Consider the following 21658-nt stretch of genomic DNA (forward strand, 5'->3'; position numbering starts at 1 on the left):
GAAAAAGAAAAAGATTCTGTGAAAGTATGGACAATATTTTTGAGCAACAAATACAGTCTGTTGACACCAATGAAATGAGCTTTAAGTGTCAATTTACAGGAGATCTGAAGACATCAGCATAATAAATGAGGTGAAAACAGGAACTATTGTCATGAAATAAAGAGTGTTTTCAGCAGATCTGTTAATATTGATGAGCCTCAGACTATCAACACTCATTCAACAAGCCATTCAGGATCATCAGCAGATCATCTCACTTTATTCTGAGTGTTTGCTGTTAGAAACACATTATTTGAGTCAGGATACATGATAAAATCCTGTAAAACTACCCTACTGAAAGAAAATACTGTTGCTTCTCACAACATGACAAGGATAAAACATTAAAAAAATATATAAAAAACAAACGCTAATGGCATTCATCTTAATTAACCACCTCATCTAAATAACTACAGCAGCATACAATATCTAAAATATATTTTGATATTTTCTAGTTACTAGATTCATTGCACTAATGTAATTCAAAATGATCCTAAAAAACTCATAAGCTCAATGTGAATTAAGTATTTAGCCGTATCTGTTCCAGTGTATTTTAACAATGTGAAGTAACAAATTTGATTTGTTAAAGATAAAATAAAACAGCAGCAGCATCAATTCCCCTCACAGATCTCAAACTGTAACTCTTGACTTGACATTCAGTAACAGTTCTCACACAAACATCGAGACAATCACACAAACGAACACAAAATCGCTCAGGTCTGAATGAACTCAACATATTCTCCTCATGCTCGCTGCTGCTGCACTAAATGTTTATTTCAGAAGGAAGACGCCAGAAAAGACGCGCAAGTATCGCTGTGATCGATGAAAACAATACAGAAATGAGTCTGTCGCTTAATCAAACTGTATAAAGTGTGTGTGATGGTGTAAATGTGAGAAATACCGTGAACTGCTCTCCTCACCTCAGAAAACTCTTTTTCTTCTTCTTCTTCTTCTTCTTTATTGGCGGCTCGAATTAGCGCCATCTGTTGTGGGTTTTGGATCAGAGACTCATTTTACTCCCTTTTTTCATGTGATGCATGATAACGAGGAAGCAAGCAGTTTTTATTTCAAAAAGTACAGAGATGACATGATATATTATATAAACTTATGATATACAAAATGTATTAACAATGTGTTCAATGTCATCAGAATACAAATGAGAAAATAAGAGTTAACAGTGATCGGCTGAAAACTGAAAAATAAAAGACAAAAAAAGAAGATAAAGAGAAAGAACACGAGGGTAAGATTTTAAACTATACATCAATTACACTGTCCTTTATTTTTTGTTAATGGTAAACGTACATTTATGTATATTTATTTTAATTTTTATATTTTTATATTTATATTGTATTTTTATGTTGTATAAAATTAGCCAAGAAGATTTATAACAAAACAAGTCAAATATTTCTGAGCTGAGGTCACAAGATCATCCGAAACAACAGTCAAATATGAAATGTAAACATTAAACCTCTGGTATGTCTGAAATAAAAGGCAAAACAAAAGATGAACTTTAATCTTACTGAAAATGTCCTCATAGCAATATCAGTGACTGAAGCATCAGATCTGCTCTACAATACTTGATTTACACATGCAGCTGTAAACGCACAGACTTTATTTTATTTTATTTTATTTTAGTAGAAGCAACTGTTTCCAGTTCAACTCCTATAGCTGGTGTTTTGCTTTTAAAAACAGAAACATGTTTAATAGTTCAAGAACAGAACAACTCATGTCAATACAAACACATGATTCTGAACCTCATCAACAAGACATTCATCAGTTTGACAAACCTGTCAATTATAAACAAATATAATTTTTTATGGTAACACTTTACAAAAACGTTTATTAGTTAACATTAGTTAATAACAATGACAAAAACAATGAGCAATACATTTATTACAGTATTTATTCATCTTTGTTAATGTTAGTTAATAAAAATACAGCTGTTCATTGTTCATGCTAGTTCACAGTGCATTAACTAATGTTAACAAATACAACTTTTAATTTTAATAATGTATTAGTAAATGTTGAAATTAATATGAACTAAAATTGATAAATGCTGTTCAGTCTTATTTCATGTTAACTTATTGTAAACCGGGAACCGCACTCCAATGGTTCAAGTCTTATCTCTCAGGTAGGTCGTTCAGGGCATTGTGGAGGGGTGAGGTGTCTAAGACCCAACATCTAGCTACTGGAGTGCCTCAGGGCTCAGTGCTTGGACCACTTCTCTTCTCCATCTACATGTCATCACAGGAGGATCTGTCATTCAAAAACATGTTTTTTCCTATCACTGCTACGCTGATGACACACAACTCTACCTATCGTTCCAGCCCGACGATCCAAAGGGTAGCTGATCGTATCTCAGCCTGCCTGACAGACATTTCTGGCTGGATGAAGGACCACCACATTCAACTAAACCTTGTGAAGACAGAGCTACTCGTGGTCCCAGCCAACCCAACACTACATCACAACTTCACCATTCAGCTAGACTCGTCATCCATAACTCCATCAAGGTCAGCCAGGGAGTGGTAATTGATAATCAATTGAACTGGACTGAACTGGAGGAGATGACGACAGCCTTCACGTGGCCTCCTCCGTGAGTAGCAAGAAATGGTGCAAGACCAGCTTGCGAAACTAATGTCGCCAACCAGTCATCATCTAGCTGGCAGACCGAGGTGCAAGAGACCGAAGGGACATGGTGCGTCCATGTCAGGACGAGTGACCATCCCGACCATCGAGTACCAAGGTCTGTCGGTGTTCCAACTTAATGTAGAGGGCCTTACCACCGCCAAAATGGAAGTCATCTACCATCTCGCTGACTCCCACAAAGTAGCAGCCGTCCTCCTCCAGGAGACACACCGTGACAGTGATAACATCCTCAAACTGCCCGGTTTCCAGCTTGCTGGGTCTACCCACAGCAAACAGCATGGACTTGCAACCTTTGTAAGGAACAACCTTAGTTGGACAGCCACTGGCCAATCTCCACCAGGCTCGAGTATCGAATGGCTGTCCACTAAGGTGCAGACCACAACGGTTGTCAATGTCTACAAGCCCCCACCATCAATGCTGACCATGGCATCACTTCCACCGGCACCTGCACCCGCCATCTATGCAGGGGACTTTAACTGCCAACACATAGATTGGGGTTACAGTCATACTACACCAAATGGAGAGATATTAAGCCAATGGGCCTCCAGTGCCAATGCGTTGCTGCTGTTCGACCCCAAAGAACCTCCAAGCTTCTTTTCAGCACGCTGGAACACCCACACCAACCCGGACTTGGCTTTCGCTGTGTGGCACACGGCTCAAAAGCCAGAGAGACGTGTCCTGGATAGGTTCCCCCGCTCACACCACCGACCGTCCATCATAAAGGTCCCATCCCTGGTGCAGCCAGTTGTAGGGAAACCCGTCAGGAGATGGAACTTTCGTAAGGCAAATTGGCAGTCATTCACTGAGGAGACAGAAAAAACATCATTCTGTCTCCCAGATCCAGACAACGCCGATGTGGACGCTGGGTATGCAGCTTACTGCAGAGTACTCCTTGGGGCAGCAAGGAAAACCATCCCCCGTGGCTTTAACACAAATTACATCCCGGGCTGGGATGGAGAATGCAGCCACCTCCTGCATGTCCACCAGCAGGCAAGCTCCAGGGAGGAAGTTGAAGAATCTGCAACGGTACTTCTGCAGAAGCTAGATGCCACCCGAAGGTCAAGGTGGATAGAAGTAGTTCAGTCAATTGACTTCACCCACTCCAGCCGTAAGGCGTGGCGGACAATAAACCAGCTGACAGGTAGAACACCATCGACCTCCCGGTGCCCAATAACAGCAAATGCCATCGCATCCCAGCTCCTTAAGAACAGCTGTTTCCCTGATGCTGATAAGAACTTTGCCCACACAACATCACACCAGGTGACTTCCCTGTGTAGAGCAGCTAGTGTGGACGCCAACTTGTCAGGGGAATTTACAACAGCTGAACTCCAGACTGCCTTGAGTAAGACCAAACAAGGGAAAGCACCAGGCCATGATTACATCCACCCTGAGTTTGTGACTCACCAGAGTGTAAGAACATCTGTATGGCTCTGCTCATTCTACTCGACATGCCTTTGGAGGTCCAAGCTCCCGAAGATATGGCGCCGCGCTGCTGTTATAGCCCTTCCAAAACCAAACAAGCCTGCTGAAGACCCCAAATCCTACCGACCCATCTCACTGCTCTGCGTTCCATTCAAAACCCTGGAGAGGCTGATCTATAATCGTATCGAGCCAATAGTGGACCCTCAACTCCCACGGGAACAAGCTGGCTTCCGGCGCGGTCGGTCAACGGTTGACCAGGTGACACTGCTCACCCAAGACATTGAGGACAGCTTTCAGGAAAAACAGAAGGCTGGAGTAGTGTTGCTGGATCTCACAGCCGCTTACGATACCGTTTGGCAGCGCGGACTCCACCTAAAGCTACTAAAGATCATTCCCGACCGGCACATGGTGAAGTTCATCATTGAGATGGTGACGAACCGCAGCTTCACCTTAAAGACCAGTGACGGTCAATGCAGCAGGCTTAGAAGGCTGAGGAATGGTGTTCCGCAGGGTTCTGTCCTCGCACCGATGTTATTCAATTACTCATTTTACTCCCTTTTTTCATGTGATGCATGATAACAGAAATTCAGTTATACATCCACGACTTACCGGAAATAACATCCCGGAAATATGGTTACGCCGACGACCTGGCCATTATGATGAGACGACAAACATGGGAGCAGATGCAGGCCAGCCTAAACCAGGACATGGACACCTTGGCAGCCTACCTGCGTGAGTGGCGTTTACAGCTCAGCATCGGCAAGACAGTTGCAGCAGCTTACCACCTGAACAACAGTGAGGCCAGACGGGAACTGGACATATTCGTAAATAACAAGCGTCTTGAGTTCCAGCAAGCCCCACGGTACCTTGGCGTACGCCTGGATAGATCTCTAACATTCAAACAACACCTTGAAGAAGTGACGGCCAAAGTGTCATCAAGGGTCGCAATAATTCGACGTCTCGCTGGTACTAGCTGGGGTGCAACTGCCAAGGTGCTTCGAATATCAACAGTAGCTCTCGTCTTCTCCACAGCTGAATACTGTGCCCCAGCCTGGTGCAGAAGCCCACACGCCAGGAAAGTCGACACTGCCATAAACACCGCCCTTCGGACTATAACTGGCTGCCTGAATTCTACCCCTGTCTACCATCTGCCAACACTAGCGGGAATTGCCCCGGCCGGCCTCCGACGAGAGGCTGCTACCCTCGCTCTTGCAAGGAAAGCCCAAAGATACAACTGGCATATCCTGCACAATACCACCACAACAGCACTGCCTCCTCATAGACTGAAGTCCCGCCACCCGTACAACAAGGCGGCACAAGACCTGCTCAGGTCCATCCCTGAGGACCTGTCTACAGAGGCATGGCTCGCGGCAGCTTGGAAGCAGGAGTGGGAGTCAGCAGGGCCCTCACGAATCCACCGTTACATCTATGACCCTGGAGGCGGTCTTGAAGGAGAGGATCTGCCACGCCGGCAATGGACTCTGCTAAACCGCCTGCGAACTGGGGTTGGACATAAAGCATCGATGAGGAAGTGGGGCCTGGAGGACAGAGCAGTGTGTGAGTGTGGGGAGCCAGAGCAGACCGCTGAGCACATAATTACCACCTGTCCACTGTATAAACCACCCTCGGAGGCCGGCCTCTTCGACGTGGGACCTGAGATGAGAACGTGGCTGAGTTCTACTGAGCTGGACATTTGATGACGACACACGAAAGAAGAAGAACTGGACTATTGTAATGCTCTCCTGGCTGGTCTTCCAGCATCATTGTCAAACCTCTGTGACTGATCCAGATGCTGCAGCAAGAGTGGTCTTTAACGAGCCGAAGAGAGCACACGTCACTCCTCTCCTCACACATTTGCACTGGTTGCCAGTGATCGGCTCAGAATGCATTTTCAAATTGCACATTGAATTTTGCTACATTCATTTTACATTTACATTTATTCATTTAGCTGACGCTTTTATCCAAAGCGACTTACAATTGCTATATATGTCAGAGGTCGCACGCCTCTGGAGCAGTGGTGTAGTGGTAAAAAAAGAGGTGGGTAAACTATAAATTCTGGTGGACCACAACTTGATCACCCGGTAAGGTGGGCCACTGCCTACGGTGTATGTGTATCCTGATGACATCACTATAGGCTATCATTTGATGGTACTACCAAGGGTATCACTGGTTGTTCCCTCATCATAGGTCACACAATCACTATTCAATTCATACATTAATCTAAGTTATTGTTAAAGAGACTCAAAAAGGAATAATATGGTTGGAATAATATGGTTGAAATCTATCAAGTTTACTAAATGACAAAACAGAGAGAACAAAAATATTTAAGAGAGATAGAGAGGGAGGCTTATATCCAGGGCTTCCAATGCAATGCACTTGTGCATAATGATTAGGGATTTGGGATTATTTTCATAGTTGATTAATCTGTTGAATATTTCCTCGATTAATTGATTAGTTGTTTGGTCTATCAGAAAAATTGTTCCGTGTGTGTGTGTGTGTGTGTGTGTGTGTGTGTGTGTGTGTGTGTGTGTGTGTGTGTGTCGGCGCGCTACGCTCTCTGCTCCGTGTTTGCGCGCTGCGCGTTCTGCTCTGTAGTTAACGGCCCAAATGCTCGAATCATGTACCGATCGGCGATCACGCACTGGAAAAGCAAAGTCCGCTCAAATAACGTGAAATTTAGAGGTGGATAAACGCAATGTAGAGGTGGATAAACGCACTTTGGAGGTGGGCAAACGCTATTTCCAAATTTTGGGAGGTGCGTAAACGGCGTTTACGTGCGTTTAGCCTCCACTACATCCCTGCTCTGGAGCAACTAGGGGTTAAGTGTCTTGCTCAGGGACACATTGGTGTCTCACAGTGGATTCGAACCCGGGTCTCTCACACCAAAGGCATGTGTCTTATCCATTGCGCCACCACCACTAACTGTGAGTGTGAGTGTGTGTTAACTGTGAGTTAACTGTGAGTGTAAATGCAATTAAGAAAAAAATTACATTTAAATGACAATTTTGTTACAGTTTTTGCTTGAACATGTTAAACATATCATACATTTTAATTTTGCAAGTTATAAAGCATTAAAATATGAATTCAATTTACATATTAAAAATAGTGTATGAAATGGCAAATGTAAATTATATAATTGAATTTTCATTTTGCACCAAACGTTGCACAAATGTGTTGGAAATTTTTTATTTAAATACAGAAATGCATTGTCATTTTACATATTGCATTGTCATTTTGTATATTACATCTCAAATTGAAATTTGCTACGCATAAGCTTCCATAGTTGCAAGATGTCAGGTCTGATGATAAAAGGCAATGCACAGGCGAATGGAAATGTTATGGAAATGTTAGATGAGGGATGAAATAGAGACATTCGCAAACTGGCACGGACAAACGTTACAAAACGTTAGTGGACGAAAAGAACGAACAACTTAAACCCGAAGACTCAAGAGGTGACCTAGTGTTTCCTCTAGATCTGAGTTGTTAGTTCAACACATCATATCCCCATAAGCTGAAGCTATCCAGCCTGTACAGGTTTAAATGACAACACATCAAAACACAACAACACAGCAAACACAAATAAGGGTTACTAATGCAGACAAACAGCCGTCTCATTCTATCTCAGTCATGTGTGGAGGAAAGTATAGTTTATTAGGCACTTAAAGAGCATTGAGTGATTCAAAACAGAGAACCCAAAAAGCAATTATAATACTTATAATATTATAATAATATTATTTTTTGCATTTGGGTTTTCTAAATAAATCATAAGTGGAAGAATAATTATAATTTTTTTAAAAAACAACAATGAAAAACAAAATTTTAATAAATGTGTGTTACAGCCTCTTCTTCAGCTTCCTGAACAAGAACGCTTAAGCTTTTACTTTCCTTCATGAAAGAGTAAGCACAATGCATGAGATACATTTGGATTATAAAACAAGTGACCATAATATGAACTCATAAGCAATCACAACAAAATAATGTATATCATGCAGCAAAATGATATTCAAGAATAAACTTTTTGACATTGTTCTTGGGAAGGAACTTTGAGTTGATCTGAATCCCACAGTTGAATCTGCTGGTTTTAAAGATGAACTTTATTCACTGTGAAAACTTCAGATAAAGTGTATTTGTCATGTTGGTTGTTATGGCTGGTTAGGACAGATTTATCCAGATTATATTTTATTGCTTGATGCATTATTTTGTCACATATGGCGAAGACACAGCATCAAATCTGAAAGTGCTGGATCTGAAGAGGATCTACTTACAGTGAACGTGTTTTGTATGTTTGCATAGAGAAGATGGATGACTGAAACGCTTCCCACATGCAGTGCAGGGATACGGCTTTTCTCCAGTGTGAATAATCCGGTGCAGTTTTAAATTGCCCGCTGAAGTAAAAGTCTTCTCACACTCAAAGCACATGTACTCTCTCACACCAGTGTGAATTTTCTGATGTGCATGTAAACTATACAGCCATGAAAAACTCTTTCCACACACAGAACATGAATGCGGCTTCTCCTTCGTATGAACTCTCAGGTGTGTCTTCAGGGCTGAATTCGATAAAAAAGTTTTGCCACATTGATCACATGTGAAGGGCTTTTCTCCGGTGTGGATTTTTATGTGTTCCTTAAGGTGTGTTGATTTAGTGAAGCTCTTTCCACACTGATCACAAATGAACGGTCTCTCTCCAGTGTGAACTCTCATGTGATCCGTAAGATATGCTTTAACTGTGAAACTCTTTCCGCACTGATCACACGTGTGCGGTTTCTCTCCAGTGTGGATCCTCTCATGTCTGTTCAGAGATGTCGACTGATTGAATCTCTTGTCACAGTGTGAACACTTGTAAGGTTTCTCGCCTGTATGAACTTTGTTGTGTTCCTTAAGTCTTCCTTTTTTTACGAAACTCTTCCCGCATTGATCACATGTGAACGGCTTCTCTCCAGTGTGAACACTCATGTGAATCTCAAGATTACGTTTGGCTGTGTAACTCTTTCCACACTGAGTGCAGGTGAACGATTTCTTGGCTCTTCTTTTCTTTAAATCTTTCTGTTTGGTTTGAAAGTGACTCAAAGGTTTTTCTCCAGTTTTTACATTATTTTTCTCCTCAACTTCACTCAATTCTTCATTCTCCTCGTTTTCTTCAATCAAATCTGAAATAAAGATAAACACGATTCACTTTCACTAACTCAAAAAAAAAAAAAAAAATTTAAATGAGAAAAGTGAAGGACATAAAGGTGAACCCTGATGTAACAGTGGACATTAGGCCATTTCTATTTAAAAAAATCATAAACAATGTTGATGCATTTTTATTAAGTATACATCCCTGCAACTTAACCTGAATGAGGTACATTGATCTTACAATTATTATTTTAAACATATTATAGGCACAAATCCCATGTTTCTATGGGGAGAACAATTAAATATGTTTGATCAACTACACAATTATCTAATATACATTTTGTCAGGATTGTCTTTTCCCAGTTCATAGAAAGTGTCCCTTATTATTATTATTTATTGCTACAGCTAGATTATTCAACAGCTGTAAAGATTTTTCTTATTACAACAAATCTAAATCTAAAACTGCTTCAATAATAAACACCAACCTCTTTGTTCTTCAGGATCTTCAGTGTGTTTCATTCTGCAGGGTTCTGGATCACTCATGTTCTCACTGTCCTCTTTAATAAACTCAGTCTTTGCAGATTTCAGCTCTTCCTGATGCTCGTCTTCACTTGTAGCTGATGGGAATTTACAGCATTTATTGGAGAACTGCTGTGGGAGGAGCTTCACTGATGATGAATTACAGTGGGAGGAGCTTCACTGATGATGTGATTGCTGTGGGAGGAGCTGACCTGTCAAAATCAAAAATATATAATTTAATGAGTTTTTTTTATACTAATTGACACATCTAAGAATTTATGTCTGTCTGTCTATTGTAAAGTAATTAGTGCTAATTCACAAATCCATTGTATTGTTCACCCTAACATGATTCTGCTTCATGAATATGGCTATATTTAAAATTTAGAAAATAAAATAATGAAAATCCTTACAAATATAAATAATGGTAAGAAAAACAGTTGAAAGCCTAAACACAGAAATAAATGTACATATTTGTAATCATCAAATCCCCTCAGTCTGCTGACACCAATGAAATGAGCTTTAAGTGTCAATTTTCAGGAGATCTGAAGACATCAGCATAATAAATGAGGTGAAAACAGGAACTATTGTAATGAAATAAAGAGTGTTTTCAGCAGATCTGTTAATATTGATGAGCCTCAGACTATCAACACTCATTCAACAAGCCATTCAGGATCATCAGCAGATCATCGTAACACTTTATTTGACAGTGTCCTTGTTGCATATGTTACATGTACTTACCATAGTAATAACAGTAAATGATGCAAAATTACATGAAACTAACCCTCAACCAAACCCTAATCCTACCCTAACCCTATAGTAAGTACATGTAGTTGCTTAATATTACTCAGTGCTTAAATATAGAATTACACTGTAACAATGACACCTTAAAATAAAGTGTAACCAAAAGCGGCTAAAGTCTCTTCTGCATATAGATACTGTCCTCACGTACGGTGGCTAAAGATGAAGACTGCTTTTACAGATTTAAGAGAAAGTCTGGATAACAAAGGTTAAGTGAATTCAGCATTTAAACTAAAAAATAACCTTAGAAATGCTCCTAGCATCAAATATTTTAGATTGTTGTAATTTGGAAGGTACAGATTTACATTTTAACATTTGTGAATGAATTTAAAATTACATCATGTCTAAGTTACAGTCTTAAGACGGCTCTTGAAAAGATTATGGTAACACTTTACTAAAAGCCTTTATGTATAATGCATTATAAAGGTATTCGTAATATATGTTACAATGTATTATCTTTTTCTTAAATAATCGTAACCAAAGTTACAATAAATTATACCATTTATAATATTTGCAGATTCCTAGTTACATCTGAAATACATAAGTATTATATTATAACTGTGGTTACAATTAATCATGAGACCATACAATTCATTAAAGGTGCATTATAAAGGCTTTAAAAGTAAAGTATTATCCAACATTTAAATGACATATAACAAACATCTGAATCTGTTTCCCACAGGGATCTGATGATCCCGATACGCTGAATCAATACTCTACGGTATGTGAACGAGCGGCACTTTGTTTCTTCACAAGGAGGATTAAATCTGATTTCCAGACCCTCGCGAATAGCGCGTCAGGCGCGAGTGATTTCAATGTTAAGTCAATGCAAAGACGCGTTATGCGCGTAAAAAATTCCTGCGGCGCGAATGATGCGTAGAGCGCGGCGCGAATGATGCGTAGAGCGCGGCGCGGTAGACGCGAATACGCCTCATTCGCGCGTCAAGTTCGTGCGAATAGCGCGAATTGAGCGTCTGGCACGTTAAGCGCGTTACGCGCGAATGATTTTATTAGTGCTATTTGTGCATTCACGCGTTTGATGCGAATTCGCGTCTGCCGCCCGAGTTGAAAAATCTGAACTTCTGCGTCAATTCGCGCCGCGTTAACCAATCAGGAGCCTGCTTGCTGCTGTCACGTGGTGAAGTGACAGTTTATAATGTTATTTTATGTTTGGCCTCAATAAATTATTTTGTAATATGACTAAAATGCACAACAAAGCAAATCTTTCACATAAAAACTCGTTTTCAATATATGAGAGATACTCATTTTGTATTGAATGCTATTTATTCCATATCTATTCTAGATTATATGAAACATTATTATTCTAATGTAAAGACAACAAACACAATTTAGTGTATAAAAACAAAAATCATAGGACAGGTTTCACTTTTGGAGGCTGACTCCATTTATTATCAAAACAAAAATAAATGACAGATTAGGTGGGTGCGGGCGAGGGTGAACCTCGCGCCGGGCTGTAGAGCGCGGGCTCGTCAGGCAGCGACCACTCGAGGCCGAGGCCTTACGGCCTACGCTGTCCTCGTCAGCGTCCTCACCGTTAGGTCCACCAAACCTAGCTCCTGGAGCAAATTGTGAAACTCCTGAAACCCTCTGGAGGGTCTGGTGGACCCGAGTACAGCGACGATGTCCCCTACGCAGCTGTTTCTGCTCTCCAGAGCATATACGAGCGATGACACTCTCGATTAATGCTAATGCTAATGCTCGATAAACATCTAAAAAAGATGGCCGCCAACGGGTTTCGAAACTTTCGCCTCTGACGCTCGTAAATTTTGCTTCAAACTTTTGTTTTTACGCGCGTCAATTTCGCTCTTGACACGCGAATTAACACAAAAGTGGTCAAGCGTCAAACTAGACGCGGCAGGCGCGAATTTGACACGCTATTCGCGTCCGGTGTGAACGCACAGTTAAACTCCTTCTGATCTACTGAGATCATCACAACCTTACAAAAAATATTTTCTACATGTCACATCTGCTCTGGTTATTTCTAGGATTGAATTCACTTCAATCATATCTGATTAATGAATGTGATAAAGTTTGATCTAGGTTACCTAATCTGCCTTTTGTTTTATAGGTAGTGCTCAAGCACCGGGTTTTTCTGGCCTCTGTCTAGTTACGTGCCATTTGCAAGGCAGCTTTTATTTAATTTCTTTTTCTAATTGCATATTGTAGTTTTTAAACTTGCCAAATTTAACACTCTCTAATGGCCATCTGCCAGCAGACAGACGGACGCTGAGGAAAAAGCATTTGTGGCCGAGCGTTCATTCAGGGTTCGCCTAACACTCAGAAATGAGAAAACAATAAACAATAGCCGTTTGAACTCTTCTCCACTTTATTATATGCAACACATGAGATCACTAACTCAGAAACCCCCGCGATACTCCAGTACCAAAAGTGCACATGACCCATGCCTATCTACGGCATTTCTCGAGACATAATCCAACAAAGTCTGTTACACATTATAAATGTATTTTTATTTGTTGTTTTGTCGGTCTAACATAAAAAGTGCTTCTCCCCATTTTTTGGAAACAGCTGTCTCCATTTGTTCATTATGCAACAAAGATTGCTAAAGTCAACACATTTTACTAACAGAAAATAAATAATGATGCTGCCATCTTCCTTAAGTAATTTTGTCCCCCTAGTAATTTGTCTCCCAGGTTGAATCAATTTCAATCTCAGTTGAAAATTGTATTTTAGACCCACCTATAAAACATTTTCATCTCCTTACCGTAGCCTGATTCACAGCGGTAAGCTTTTAACGGGTTCTAATTTGAGTGGTACTGGTAGGTTTCCACGGGAAATACGAGCTTGCCGCGGTTCGTCTCTGCGTCATTACGTCACGTCTGTATACATAAAGAAGGAGTCCCGGCTAGTAGGCTATTTTGCATGTGAAGTTGCTGCAGGTAGCGGATCATTTATAGCCTTAAAGCCACACTAAGTAGAAATTGTGTTTTTGTCAAACAGCGACCCCTAGAGTCGCTGTGGAATACTTGCACTGTCGTAAATTATATTATAAAATTTTTACATGATTGCAGCTAAATCACAAGTAAATAGTCTATAGTCTAGGCCTACTGTATAATTTAATTTGTGTTGTTTTTATTGGAATGTAAACATTACAAAATGCCAGATAACATCAATTAAGTTAAATGTACGTCGCATTATTTCATAACATTGGCCGTTATGATGTCATTAGACATGATTATTGCAATTTATCATAATAGTTTGCAAATTGTGCTCGTTTACACTATTTACAACCTCTAAGTTAGGCTTATTTATGATAATTATGTGAGATATTGAAAGCTGTTCTCATGATAATCGCAGGAATCAATCTACAGCGTCGTCTGATATCCCTCAGGAGGACTACGTGATAAATACACCTCACAACACCTGAGTTCAGCTGGCAAACTAATTCGTGAGGCATAGCTATCTGATTTATCAAAACGATTCCATTTACACCTGGTCACATAAATGTATTTTTGCGAAACGGATTTAAATTCGATCTTCAATTATTGCGCTTTATGCAGATTTAATGGAGTTCACGTCACCGAAAGCAACAGATATGAGCTGCATTTTATAGATCATCAGCTAAAATTTCAAAATCAAAGACCGCAATAAGAGAGAGCAGTAACAGCCCTGGTAAGATCATTTCGTTTCTTTACTTTTAATGATGAAGATTGTGTGATAAGCGTCTGCGACTTACTTTCACTTTGATTTGCGATAGTTTGCACGTTGGCTTGATGCAGTTGCTCATCTGCGGTGATGCGTGTTCCAGCGCGTCGTCATATTTGTAACATAATAGCCTATACAACGCTCTCACACGTTTTTTTTTTGTTTTTTTTTAAGCATTTTTGGGAGTACAATTTACATATGTGGTTTCAAAAACCATATGCATTTACACTTGTCCAGTTTCATCTGGAATGCGTCTCAGATCTCCTCCTGAAGTGGTTTGAGGGATCGGATTCAAATCCGTCTCAAATGCGTTTCGGAGGGCATTAAACCTGGACTTTTCACGATCGGATAGCTATCCGATCTGAGAAAATGCATGAAGTGGCCAGGTGTAAACAACCCCCATGACAAAAACATACGCACGAAAGCCGAAAACAAACGCTGGTTGGCCTCTCACGTCCAAATTTGACGAAGTGGTGGGGGAAGTGACGTATGCCGTAAAGCAGTCGAATTTTGTAGTTCTTTTTGTGCTCTTGTTACTACCCGAACACCGAAGTTACATAGTGCCAGTAAAAGCGATACAGACCCTGTCAGGCTATGGCAGACGTGTCATTCAACCTATTGTAAGTCGATGTACCATCACAAGGATCTTGGAAATATATTATGAAGGTTGAAAAGTTACATAGTGTCGCTTTAAATGCATAGTCACGTAGTGTTGATTACATTAACAATTTGAGAACAAAGTATAACAATAATAATTTGCACGGTTTTACGTGATCTGAGCTAACTTTGCGATCGTTAGATTTAATCACCAGTTGATCAGAACAAAAGTTACTTGTAGATATGTTACTTGTTCAGATTACATTTTCCTTCGTATCTGGAGGTCGTATCTGTAATTCTGAAGTACAGTGAATATCCACACTGGTGCATTGACTGACAGCCCACACATACACCTCAAGACTATTTATCCGTGCTCAGGAGCCGTGCTGATACACAACGCATGTAAAGATAATTCCACAAATAAATGCAATTGCAGATTTCAAACGGAGATGGCGACAAAGAGGCGAAACTTACAGACTCCGGTTTAAGAAGAGACTAGAATACTTTTTGTTTTACAAAAACAAAACAAAAATAATGACTTTATTCATCAATTTCTTCTCTTCCCTGTCATTCTCCTACCCTGTTTACATTGTTCTACGTCAGAACGCCGACTCAGTATTGGCCGACGTGTTGGAGAATTTGCCTTGTCTCATGTAAAAGTCTAAATGCTATAATGCCAAGCAGAAAATGGGTCACAAGGATAAGAGAATGGAAAAGTACCCAAAAATCTGTAAATGCTGGTGTTGGGATGCGCTGGAAGAAAAACATGTAATATAAAATGTTTTTGAGATGTTCCACCAATAGAAGAAGGTCTAGGGGAGACGAGGTCTTCTGACGAGGCCTGCTAAGAGGCTCTCTGACAGAACGCCTCTGTGCCCCCCTGGAAGAGCTGGAGGAAGTGTCTAGGGAGAGGGATGTCTAGGCATCCCTGCTTAGACTGCTGCCCCCGCAACCCGGCCCCGGATAAGCGGAAGAAGATGGATGGATGGATGGATGGATGGATAGTTTGGTCATGAAACAATGTAAATCTGGTGAGCATCAGCATGTTCTTCATCATGAAGAATGAATGAGGAATCAAGAATAAACACCAACCTTTTTGCTCTTCAGTATCATGATGTTTCATTCTGCAGGTTCTGGATCACTGGCGTTCTCTCTGTCCTCTCCTTCCAGATGCTTTCTGGTAGTTCTGCTAAAAACAAACAAGTTTCATTTCTTACAGACATGATGCGAGAGGAATAATCAATATTTCAAGTACTAAGGCTAATCACATGTTAAAAAAAATAGTGACCTTGATCATGTAACCTAACAGTGTTGTTCAATAAAACCCAAATGATTACTTACTTTAATACTTTATTTGAACTAATTATTGCTTGTTATTATAAACTCACCTAAAGGATTATTAGGAACACCTGTTCAATTTCTCATTAATGCAATTATCTAATCAACCAATCACATGGCAGTTGCTTCAATGCATTTAGGGGTGTGGTCTTGGTCAAGACAATCTCCTGAACTCCAAACTGAATGTCAGAATGGGAAAGAAAGGTGATTTAAGCAATTTTGAACGTGGCATGGTTGTTGGTGCCAGACGGGCCGGTCTGAGTATTTCACAATCTGCTCAGTTACTGGGATTTTCACACACAACCATTTCTAGGGTTTACAAAGAATGGTGTGAAAAGGGAAAAACATCCAGTATGCGGCAGTCCTGTGGGCGAAAATGCCTTGTTGATGCTAGAGGTCAGAGGAGAATGGGCCGACTGATTCAAGCTGATAGAAGAGCAACTTTGACTGAAATAACCACTCGTTACAACCGAGGTATGCAGCAAAGCATTTGTGAAGCCACAACACGCACAACCTTGAGGCGGATGGGCTACAACAGCAGAAGACCCCACTGGGTACCACTCATCTCCACTACAAATAGGAAAAAGAGGCTACAATTTGCACAAGCTCACCAAAATTGGACAGTTGAAGACTGGAAAAATGTTGCCTGGTCTGATGAGTCTCGATATCTGTTGAGACATTCAGATGGTAGAGTCAGAATTTGGCGTAAACAGAATGAGAACATGGATCCATCATGCCTTGTTACCACTGTGCAGGCTGGTGGTGGTGGTGTAATGGTGTGGGGGATGTTTTCTTGGCACACTTTAGGCCCCTTAGTGCCAATTGGGCATCGTTTAAATGCCACGGCCTACCTGAGCATTGTTTCTGACCATGTCCATCCCTTTATGACCACCATGTACCCATCCTCTGATGGCTACTTCCAGCAGGATAATGCACCATGTCACAAAGCTCGAATCATTAGGGGCCAAGCACAGAATGTGCGTAGGCACCTATTGTATCTGTTGGCGTACCAAAAATAATTCTTCTTTTTCTTCCGCTCTGGGAGTCTATGGCAGCCCATAGAACCGCTTGCGGGAAAGTTGTGCAATTTGGCACACTGATAGAGGACAGACTGAACAGTCACCATAGCAAATTTGGAGTCTCCAACTCATTCCCTCTAGCGCCACCAGCTGTCCAAATTGGCACTCATGTTTATGCTAATAACTTTTGAACCACAAGGGCTAGAAACAAAATTCCCCTTTCCTCTGATTCCCTAGCTCAAGACGATTCGATTGCACCCTATGACGTCATTTTCCATCATGGAAAGTTTTCCGCCATTTAGAATTTTTCGAAAAACCTACTTTTTCGAACTCCTCCTAGGCCGTTGCTCCGATTTTCACGAAAATTGAACCAGATCATCTACAGACCATGCCGACAAAAAGTTATGGAATTCAAGTTGATTCGCTTAGCAATTTTCGAAAAAACCCACCAACAAATTTTACGTAGCGCTTGCGAAAACAGACGTAAGGCTGTATCTCCGCACCGCTTTATTGGATTCAGACCAAACTTGGTACATGTCATCCCAACCATGACCTGAGGCTACATGCTGCATTTCGGCGCAGGGCCACCTACTGGTCCGGAGATATGAAACATTTTTATTTTTGCTTATAACTTCTGAATAGTTTGCCCAAAAATCATAAAATTGGTCTCGTTAGATTCAGGCCAACATGCTGAGTCGACTAATATCCAATTTTACCATATCGGCCATTTTGGCTGTCGGCCATTTTGAATTTTGTGCTAAAATGCTGTATTTTAAGAACGCATGAACGGATTGTTACGAAGCTTGGTATGGGTCATCAGCAGAATACCCTGAAGGAGCGTGAGAAGTTTCGAACCAGCGCCACCTTGTGGTCAAAAGTTATAACAACATTTCCAAAAAGGCTAATAACTTTTGAATAAATCTGCCTATTGAAATGCCACTGGTCTTAATAGATTCCCTGGGTCACGCTGAGAACATAGATACCAAGTTTGCCATATTTGGCCGAACTTCCTGTCCGCCTTCTTGATTTTCAATCAAAACCTACTTTTTCGAACTCCTCCTAGACCGTTTGTCCGATTTTCACCAAAATCGAATCGTATCATCTCCAGACCGTGCCGACAAAAAGTTATGGAATTCGTGTTGATTCGTCAAACCGTTCTCGAATACCGCACAAACAAATTTTACGTTGTGCTACAGCTACAGATTTAGTGCAAAAGTACTAAATCGCCCATAACTCCTAGACCGTTTGTCCTAGACTCAAGTGTCCTACACCACTGCGTTTCCCTGGCTCAAGGCGGACAAAATGGCTATTTCCAATTTCGATTTAGGTCAGAAAATTGTTCTGCTATGTCGAATTTTGTCCGAAACCTACTTTTGCGAACTAGTCCTAGGTTTTTCGCCAGATCGGAACCAAACCAGTCTAGGACATTTCTCTGGACTCTCTCGATCAATAGTTATCGGAAAAAAAGTAGAATTTTTGCATTTGGTTGGCTATAACAGGTTCATTTGGAAAATGGGCGGGGCAAAATACAGTCGAAAGCCTATAAATCCTATACAAAAACTCAGAACATCACGAAAATCGCTGAGCATATGTGTCATGACATGGTGAAGAAGCGTGCCGAGTTTCATGCAGATCGGACCATAGGTGGCGCTATAAATGGCAAAAGTGCTGACCAAAAGTTATGGAATTCAAATTGATTCGTCAAACCGTTTTCGATAAACGCTCGAACTAGGGCTGGGCATCGTTCAGAATTTTTCGATCCGGTGCCAATTTCGATACCTCAGTTTCGATACCGATTCCTAACGATACTTTTTTCGATACCATATGTTTTAAAATTAATTTCAACATCAACAAAAATACATTAAACACAAAGCTTTTATTTTCCACCTTAATTGTGAATCAAAACAGTTATCAAAATAAAATAAAAAATCTGGTAAAACTACTCACTTAGCATGTCCACAAAACGTATATTTTTCTCTCCGTTTTGGCCTTCCGTCCACACGGAGACGGCGTTTTTATTAATGAAAATGAAGCTTTTTTGAAAACGCACTCCATAGTGGATACATTTGAAAACGCGGCAATACATGAGAGCAGTTGCGTTTTAGACCAAACATACGGTGACTGCGTGCGACCTGGACCGCATCAGTGAATGGTGAGATATTTTACTAAATAAAATTATCCTGTCAGACGAATTGCGCGATAACTTCATTATTTATTTTTCCATCTGAATCATATCAGTGATCTTTGGTGGGGATTAACACATGCGCAGTAAGGTGAATTAAGCGTTTTCAGGCGTTTCTCAAAAGTTTCTCATCCACACTGAAACGTCCGAAAACGCATGAAAACGCTAGTGTGGACGGAGAGCGTTTATAAACGAAAACGCCGTTTTCAAATGTATCCGGATTAATGTAGACATAGCCTAACATTAATAAAATGACTGCCTGTCAGTCAGTCATCAGGGGAGAGAAAACACCATTGTGGCTGCTTGTTTAGTAAGAGGAAGTGTAACGTCAACAGCACCGCGACCGCTTTCTGCTCGCCATTAAATTAATATCATATCGCAGCAAACGCTGTCTGCGTGAAGTTTTAAAAAACTGTTACCACACTTGAGACCAACCGTGACTCTCTGTGACTTCAGCAAAACTGCAAACAGTTTAATCCGTCCGCACCTCTCCGTGTGTGTGTGGGTCGGAGCTCCGCTCTTTGTCAATATGCAGAGAGGACAGATAAGCTTGCGCTTACGCGCTCAGATGGAACCGAAATTTGGCACCGAAAGATAAAGAATTTTTCGATACTCATAGAATTGGAGTATTTTTTTCGATACCATAAAAGTATCGAAGTTCGGTACCCAGCCCTAGCTCGAACAAATTTTACGTAGCGCCTGCAAAAACAGATGTAAGGCTGTATCTCCGCAACGGTTTATCGGATTCAGACCAAACTTGGTACATGTCATCACAAGCATGACCTGAGGCTACTTGCTGCGTTTCGGCGCAGCGACACCTACTGGTCCGGACAAAACAGTTTGTCCAAAAATCATAAAATTGGTCTCGTTAGATTCAGGGCGACATGCTGAGTCGACTGATATCCAATTTTACCATATCGGCCATTTTGACTGTCGGCCATTTTGAATTTTGTGCTAAAATGCTGTATTTTAAGAACGCATAAACGGATTGTTACGAAACTTGGTATGGGTCATCAGCATGATGCCCTGAAGGAGCATGAGAAGTTTCGAAACAGCACCACCTAGTGGTGAAACTTTTTTTTCAAATGCTTATAACTTTGGGTGTGGTCGACTTATTTTCACGAGACTCATCTCATTAGACTCCTGAATCCTTGCCGAGTCCTACGATACCAAACATGCTAGGTTTCGCCTTACGGTTTGTGTAGCGTTGTGATTTAGCGCTTAAAAAACATTTGGCGATATCTTCGAAACCGCTTCTCCGATCGAGACGAAACCACCGTCAGAAGTTTGGAAACAAAGGTCGATAGCAATGTGCCAATGCCCAAATGCGAAAATACTGATAGTAAGGGGTAGTAAAATTCAATCAAAGTCATGTGTCTTTTACGTGTTTTTCCATATAAATGTCTATAACTCCGAAGCAAATTGAGATATTTTCACCAAAATTGACACACATATGTATGGGCTCACTCTGAGGACACATAAAAAAAATTGTGGGACTGAGCCTCTTGGTGGTGCTAACCTTGTCAATTCAAACTTGCAGACATCCCATAGACATTAGACAAGCAACAGACATTAGTAGTAAAAAAATATTTTAAAATGTGATTTTCTTTTGTACACTTATTTTATCCAGTACACTTTTTTTCAAGCATCAAACAACATCAAGCCATTCAATAGCATTAAACAAACTCGGAACTGGTTTACTTAAAAAGTTCTTAAATGTCCTAAAACTCTGAACTTTAAATTTAAGGCCTTTAAAAGTCTTAAAAACGGCCAGATTTTCATCCTAGGTCTTAAAGTCTTTACCCTTGATCATTTCCAGAAACACTAGCCGCAACAAGTTATTACTAAGTAGCAAAAAAGTATCAATTTGTACCCCACAAAGCAGAGCCCTAGAGAAGGGATCTCCAACACGTTGCTCGCATGCTACCAATAACTCGTGGCTTGATATGAACTAGCTCACCAGGGGCCGTTCACATATCGCATCTTTTGCACGCTGCCACTCAAGTTTGTTCAAATGTAGGCGCGCACCAAACGCACTCATAATTATTTTTTTTATTAAACTATCAATTTACAAAACCAAATTATGAATGCTATTACAAAATATACACTTTTCCAATCATATCTCCATCATAAACGTCAATGTATGTGTATATACATCACATACAATAACAACAAACAAAACAAACATTCTTTAGTGCGCTCATAATTTTGAACAGGATTCTGTGATAACCGTGATCATTTTAGTCACTTTAATTATCTCATCATTTCCTCTCTAGTTATGATCTACTATGATCAACTAAAATCA

At 40.6% G+C, this 21658-nt stretch overlaps 2 protein-coding genes across 7 annotated transcripts in view; both read right to left on the minus strand.

The window, feature by feature from the left end:
- The window catches only part of LOC309499174 (uncharacterized protein), a 151892-nt gene that overhangs the window by 423 nt on the left and 129811 nt on the right, over positions 1-21658 (minus strand). For 2 of the 6 annotated variants that reach the window (XM_082170326.1, XM_082170325.1), the window contains one exon: positions 15907-16003. In XM_082170326.1, coding sequence (XP_082026452.1) covers positions 15934-16003 — 70 coding nt within the window. In that variant the 3' untranslated portion in view covers positions 15907-15933. Of the gene's footprint in view, positions 1-9810; positions 9948-14910; positions 15755-15906; positions 16004-21658 lie in introns of those variants that run through there. The other 4 variants (XM_082170329.1, XM_082170324.1, XM_082170327.1 and 1 more) reach the window with 4 other exon arrangements.
- LOC309502703 (uncharacterized protein) lies at positions 7105-9908 on the minus strand. The gene is made up of 2 exons (XM_082175187.1): positions 9702-9908; positions 7105-9248 (listed from the first exon to the last, which is right to left on the minus strand). The coding sequence occupies exons 1-2, from the start codon at positions 9757-9759 to the stop codon at positions 8359-8361; spliced, it is 948 nt and encodes a 315-aa protein (XP_082031313.1). The 5' UTR covers positions 9760-9908; the 3' UTR covers positions 7105-8358.

This window comes from Leuciscus leuciscus (genome assembly GCF_965113295.1).
Source record: "Leuciscus leuciscus genome assembly, chromosome: 1".
NCBI classification, from domain to species: Eukaryota; Metazoa; Chordata; class Actinopteri; order Cypriniformes; family Leuciscidae; genus Leuciscus; species Leuciscus leuciscus.

What these genes read in the sequence shown, in the direction of transcription:
- LOC309502703 (XM_082175187.1), bottom strand. Translation starts at nt 9,759, where the DNA reads ATGAGTGATCCAGAACCCTGCAGAATGAAACACACTGAAGATCCTGAA. An exon ending in AGATCCTGAAGAACAAAGAG is followed by an intron (nt 9,249 to 9,701) that starts GTTGGTGTTTAT and finishes TCTTTATTTCAG; the next exon opens with ATTTGATTGAAGAAAACGAG.